The sequence below is a fragment of the Rasamsonia emersonii genome (genome assembly GCF_000968595.1).
Source record: "Rasamsonia emersonii CBS 393.64 chromosome Unknown ctg1118621760400, whole genome shotgun sequence".
NCBI classification, from domain to species: Eukaryota; Fungi; Ascomycota; class Eurotiomycetes; order Eurotiales; family Trichocomaceae; genus Rasamsonia; species Rasamsonia emersonii.
In genome coordinates this window covers 46,944-53,108 of record NW_013563027.1, presented here as the reverse complement: position 1 = coordinate 53,108, position 6,165 = coordinate 46,944, and the positions used below count along the sequence as shown (strand labels likewise).

The window sequence follows — 6,165 nt, the reverse complement described above, 5'->3', positions numbered from 1 at the left end:
TCAACTCGGACCGCAGCCAGCCACTAGGTCCAGATGATGATACCAGTACCGGATTGGATAGTGAGGATACCAGGGTGAAGAAGAATCGTTTCCTCCAGCGTATTTCGTATTCTTTTCCATTTGTGTATGTATCACGTTACCTTGCCAACTATTATCCCGGTACCCCCTTGCCGATATTACTAGAAATGTGTGTTCCAATTAGCCTGTTCATATATAGGAGGATGCTAGTGGGCAAGGTTCTCACCTCACGTCTTTAATTGAGGAAATCATCGGATGTGTTTAGACTCTGCCATTATTTAATCAGTTAATGGAGTCAGAGGAGAAAAGAGCGGTTTATTATTACGCCGCTTCCTACGGCATTTCCACATCTCTATCTATATAGCATAACGCCCAGTGCCCTTCTCAATAAGCCTGTACGCGCGACTTATCCCGGCTAAATGTAGTAATCTAGGGCATTTGTCTGTCCGCCTGTCAACTATGAGGACTCCGAAGCCTAAGTACTAGGAATATCTTCCATATTGTCTCACCGCATTTAGATTACCTGTAAGTGAGGCCAGCAACATCTTAGATCTTTTGATAAGCCTTGTTGATGCCCATACTACAGTGGAAGGGTTAAATATAAATACATGTGCATACATTCTGTGTGTAAAGTCCAACTGTGATCCTAATTATTTGTTGTCTGTTATATCGATTTCGATATATATATATACCTGGTTACTTAGCCCTTCACTACTACCTATCGCAACTTTATTTTTTTTTATTCTTCCCTGTAGGTAGGGTACAAAGCGCATCCTGTTGGTATAAGCTAGACCAACCTAGGTGCCTGCAGCAGCAGACATCTCACCTGGAGAGTTCTAGATTTTATTCTATATTATATATTTAGGCTGTATTGTGCATGTCAACAAACCTCAAATACTGTACGGAATACTTCCCATTCATTGGCTTTCTGAGACAACGACTAGTTTCTCAAAAAAAAAAGCCAACCTTTTTAGTTCTTCTAAGCATCATGAATATTAATTCCGGTAGGTAGGTATGTATTCAAATGCAGACGGGAGGTATTGTGCATATCCATTACAGGAAGGGTTCCCCAAGGTACCTATACAGATAAGGCAGCTAGGCTAACCTGATTCCGAAATCCACAGATGCGTCCATCCGGATTTGGAAAAAGACGCACAGACCAAGTTACCTACTTACCAGTTCCTGGACAGTGGCCTCGGGGACTGTGATCTTCTCCCGTTTAGGTTTAGCGTTATTACTGCCTTCTACCTAAGGTAAGGTAGGTACCTCCAAGGTACTGTAGATACGAAGTAGGTATCATTTACCGAGTACAACAATGTCCATTGTATTTATTTTTTTTTAAAAAATTCGATATCGTGAGTTTTTGAATCCAAACTTATTGGCGGTACTCTGAGGTGACTAATGTTCGTGCCAGGATCCCAGGTTCGTCAGAGGTGGGAAAAAGGAGAAACCAGCACTCTCAGAAGTTACCTGTATTAACGACAATTCTGGCCAGCATGATGCAGAAAGCAATGAAACGAGAGCGCAGCAAAGATGGGTGCGAGCTCAGAATAAGATTGAATATAGTTACCTGTACCTGCTGTAGCTGCGGCGAAGTAATGAGAACTATCCACCCTTTTCACCCTCTTCAAGGGCAAAAAATGCTACCGTCTACGCAGCTGAGAAGGCAATATCCAGAGCATCTGACTGCATCTTCTAAAATGTGGAACAACGCAATGGAGTATTGTAGTATTGTAGGGAAAATGTATATTAATGTCTATTCATTCTTTTTCATCGTTCATCCTTGTAGTCTTCAACATCACACATCACAGTCGTGTTCGTTTCCAAAGATGATCATTCAGTCCTCTTCCGGCGGCACGTAAGGATGCACAAGCATCTCACTGAATCTGTATGAGGTAGATGCAGTCAGCTATCTGTTCCAACGAGAGGGGGGAAAAAGATGCGAGAGCTAGCAAATGGACCTACTTTTCTAGCTTCTCCTTTCCTCGAACCTCCTCAACGAGCAACGGCATCTTCACAACGTTGAAGTCCTCGTATAATTCCTCGATTTGGTCGAGGTATTTCTTCTGCATTTTCCTCCTGGCATTGCACTGTTCGCAATTGTTGCCTTTCTTCGGGAACAGCAGCTGGTTGACGACAATGGCATGCGAATCGATATGGTAGCTCGCCAGCTCCTGGATCATGCGTTCGGTTTCATAGAGCGACAGGAACTCGGCAATGCAGACGCAGACAAACGTCGTCAAATCAGCGTCCTTAAACTGCGAGTTCACTTCGCTGATCGTCTCGCGTAGAGACTCCATCTTCTGCAGCAGTTCATCCAGGTTCTGCCCGCCGGGCAATCCGCCACGAGATCCGAGTATGGAGTTGAGCATCGGTCCGAACTGAGTCGACAGTTGGGAGAGCTTCGCCAGGGCTTTCTCAAGAACGGTAGGGAACTGCAGGAAGCGGAGTGTGTGGCCTGTCGGCGCCGTATCGAAAACGATAACGTCGTAGGACAGAGATTTGACTTGTTTCAAGACCTCGGCAAACGACATGGCTTCGTCGACACCGGGAATCTGTTACAATCAGTATCCAGCAAGAACAAGCGCAGTGCGTCCTGGGAAACACCTACACTGAATGCAAGATCCTGCATCATTCCGCTCATACCCAGCCCAGCCAAGGGATCGTCCTGGTTCTCGCTGCTGCCTGCGAGAAGATCCTGAATACTGCCGTTCGGATCGATTTCCATGGCGCTCAGGTTGGAAAAGCCGTCGACCAGCCGCGCCTCCTTGCCAAACTTCTGCCCGAACGCATCACTCAGGTTGTGTGCGGGGTCGGTCGAGATGAGCAGCACCGACTTGCGGACCTTGGCGAGCTGGATCGCGAGCGAACAGGAAGTCGTCGTCTTGCCGACACCACCCTTCCCACCGACGAAGATCCATCGAAGGGTCTTCTGGTCGATGATGGACTGAAGGGTGGGTTCGAGGGCGTCCTCGTCGTGGATCAGGGCGGTGGAAGACATCGCGGTGGAAAGAGTGGGGTACGGACCGTATAGGATAAATAAAGATAGGACAAGGAAATCGATAACAAAAAAAAGAGCGAAAGCCCAATGCCTCAGGATGGCCGAGCCGTGTCTTTCTCTGCAGCTTTTCGCCAGGTACACAGTCACCGCCACGACAGCTTGAGCGTGGCAATCGAAGTTTCGGGAAGGCTAAGGCAGTTGGCGGTCACGTTGTGGAGATGGCTGGTTTCGGCTGTCCCCAGATCAGCCGCATCGCAATGGCTTGATACTGAAAAGAGAAATAGAACATCAATACTAGTAGAATAATTGTTTTGGTACTGTTTATTCTATTGTTTCTGATTACAAGCTTTTGCTCTCAATCTGTTGGTAGCTATGTAAAATGTACTGTACACTGTAGAGGGGTTCTTTAAACCCCACTCCGAAGCTCAGCTAGCTTTCGGCGGCCTCCGATGCTCTGGATCGGAGTTAAATACTCTGTAGACTCCTCCAGTCCCACGAGAACACCTTAAGATTTTCATTTCTGAGCAATTCAGTGCAAAGAATCGAGGGCTCTTTGCACGACTTATATGGAAATAAGGGATCAGTCCAAATCTTCTCCCGGTCAATTGGGCAAAGTGGGAGAGCGCCTCTCGCTTTACCAGCACCAGCTGAGCGCTTCATCATCGCAGCCATCTCCAACACTATCACCGAATTCTACATCCTCCTCAGATCCTAACCGAGGAGCTGCCACAATGTCCCGCGACCCTATCACCTGCCACGTGCTCAACACCCTGACGGGGACCCCTGCGGCCAACCTGCCCTGCACGCTGACCCTTCTGTCCCCCACGCAATCCGGTGAAACTGCCACATTTCACGCCACCACAGACTCCGACGGGCGCATAAAGACCTGGACGCCTTCTTCATCATCTTCAACAACTGTACCGGCACTTCTTTCTTCTCTTCCTAGTCCAGACAGCAAAACCAATTGGGCGATCCGGTTCGAGGTAGGACCGTGGTTCGAGGCGCAGGGAGTTGAGAGTTTCTGGCCCGAGGTCGAGGTCAAATTCACCGTTCGTGGCCGTGGTCGCGAGGGTGAGGAGGGATGGAGACATTATCATGTGCCAGTGCTGCTGGGTCCATGGAGTTATTCGACATATCGGGGATCTTGAAGGAGAAAAAAAAATAGCTCGTTCAATGAAATGATGAGATGATCTTGAGAGCGAGAGGGAATATTGAGATGTTATTCGGATAAAGGAATACAAGGGTGCGGATATTTTGATGCTATTCTTGAAAGAAAGGGCGTTCATATGATGGCATTGATACTCTGGGATGTAGTGATAATATCTACAAAGATGGATCAGACAAAATTCTAAGGAAAATAATCTAAGGAAAATAACTATGTGAGTTCCGAAACAATTTCGCAAAGAGAAGATACCCGAAATAGCGTCAGTATGTCTGTACTGTACATACAATTCCATGTCGACCTACCAAGAGTTACCCGGTATCGCAATATTAAAGGACAGAATAGTGAAGTAGCTTTATTTGGAAATGGACCTTGAGTGCAGATAATTTCCCGATGACAAGTCATGATCCGTTGATGATATCATGCCAGATCAGACCATATCGATAAGCGCGAGTTCGTTGATCCCCGATCTTTTGATCTCCACAATGATGTGTGTGGCATATCGTATATGCATTGCTGGCCCCGCTCGCGATAAGATATGCCTGTCCATCCCCCTCAGAATATCCCTTGCTATCATTGCACATTATTTGCCAAGCCACTTTAGCTTCAAAATTTGATTCTTTCGCAGCAAGACAACTGTAATCAACTGATATTCACCCATCGATTTCTCAATTAAAATATGACTGACTATCCGGGTCAACAAAACATCATTCCAACCGCATTAATTGCAGCGTGACCATGTAGTAGTGTGGTACACAATAAAGTCCGGTGGGGAAAATTGACTACCTACCCACAAGAACCTGCAGGCTGCAGGACAGACAGGTCATTGTTATTAACAATGAACTGGCCCCTCCTCTACCATGCTATCGATAATAAAGGAGGAAAAAAAATAACCTTTGTTAGATTCGGTCCCCTAGACCAAAATTGGCTCCCTTTCGGACTGGATTCATCATCGACTTGCTACCTACCTACCTACTTAGGTATGTAGGTACGTAAAATGGATTGAAGAGAAGAAAGTAATGAACGAGTGCCAATTCTTGGCTTTTGATGCCTACAATGCAATCCATGGTATGATCTCCAAGGCAACAACTGGTGGTATAGTGAATTACCTAGGCACACACGCGATGCGAGACATCAAATGTCTATTACAGTTACATGCGGTGGCGGCCCATGGATTGGTTAGTTCTAGGTAAAAGGCCTCTTTTTTGGCCCTTTTTTTTTATTTTCCTTCTCCCCTCTCTGGAACCATGGATGGCATCCACCGTACAGAGTAAACACTAGCAGTTCGCCATCGGAAAAATACACTGGAATTTCATTACACTTAATTTTTCTCTTTTGGGATAAAATATGATACTGCTAAACGGTTGGGCGAGGAAAATGCAAAATAATGTTGGTGTGGTGTCAGCGTGCCACAACGTCGAAGTGCCTAGATAGTTTGGGATTGGATGGCACTATTTTTGTGCTGGTGTATGCATAAACTCAGATGGCGTTTTCTGCCCAGTTAATTGCGTACGGACTTCCATGTTTCTAGAACACTGCTGATTCTACCTAATCCGTACGCGGAGGAGCAGCTGGATGAGGTGATGGATCTTGCCAGTGGTTACTCTGTGCATATCGCAACTGCTCAACTGAAGATCTGACAGCAATCGCCTGACCCCAGGTCTCATGTTTCTATGGCGATCCTCCGAAACTACGCCGGAAGTCGGAACAATTGCCCACGTCGCAAGGGGCCAGTGCCTTGAAGGCGGGTATAGACTCACGTGACTCAACCCGACCGTGGATTGCAACTACGTTGGATCTTGTTTTCATTGGCGAGGAATGCGCAACTCGATGGACTGATACTGCGCCTGTGGCAGAAACAGGACGTCTTCTGGGCTGGGAATGATCAATTGGGTCTTCGTCGCGTTGGACTGATCAAAAACATGGCTTCTTAGGTCTTATCCCAAACGGCCGGCAGGGCATTGCGTCATCATATGCAGGCCAA

General features: G+C 46.7%; 3 protein-coding genes across 3 annotated transcripts; 2 read left to right on the top strand and 1 right to left on the bottom strand.

Annotated features, from left to right (window-relative positions):
* Nucleotides 1–1,006: 1,006 nt before the first annotated feature.
* On the top strand, nt 1,007–1,617 carry T310_6359 (uncharacterized protein; the record flags this gene model as incomplete). The annotated part of the gene is made up of 6 exons (XM_013470831.1): nt 1,007–1,026; nt 1,078–1,092; nt 1,143–1,271; nt 1,301–1,373; nt 1,433–1,555; nt 1,585–1,617. 6 exons carry the CDS (start codon nt 1,007–1,009, stop codon nt 1,615–1,617), a joined length of 393 nt encoding a protein of 130 aa, XP_013326285.1.
* A 238-nt stretch (nt 1,618–1,855) lies between these two features.
* Nucleotides 1,856–3,019, bottom strand: T310_6358 (ATPase get3; the record flags this gene model as incomplete). The annotated part of the gene is made up of 3 exons (XM_013470830.1): nt 1,856–1,904; nt 1,984–2,573; nt 2,630–3,019. 3 exons carry the CDS (start codon nt 3,017–3,019, stop codon nt 1,856–1,858), a joined length of 1,029 nt encoding a protein of 342 aa, XP_013326284.1.
* Nucleotides 3,020–3,750: 731 nt separating this feature from the next.
* Nucleotides 3,751–4,167, top strand: T310_6357 (uncharacterized protein; the record flags this gene model as incomplete). Its single annotated transcript, XM_013470829.1, has 1 exon — nt 3,751–4,167. One exon carries the CDS (start codon nt 3,751–3,753, stop codon nt 4,165–4,167), a length of 417 nt encoding a protein of 138 aa, XP_013326283.1.
* Nucleotides 4,168–6,165: the final 1,998 nt, after the last annotated feature.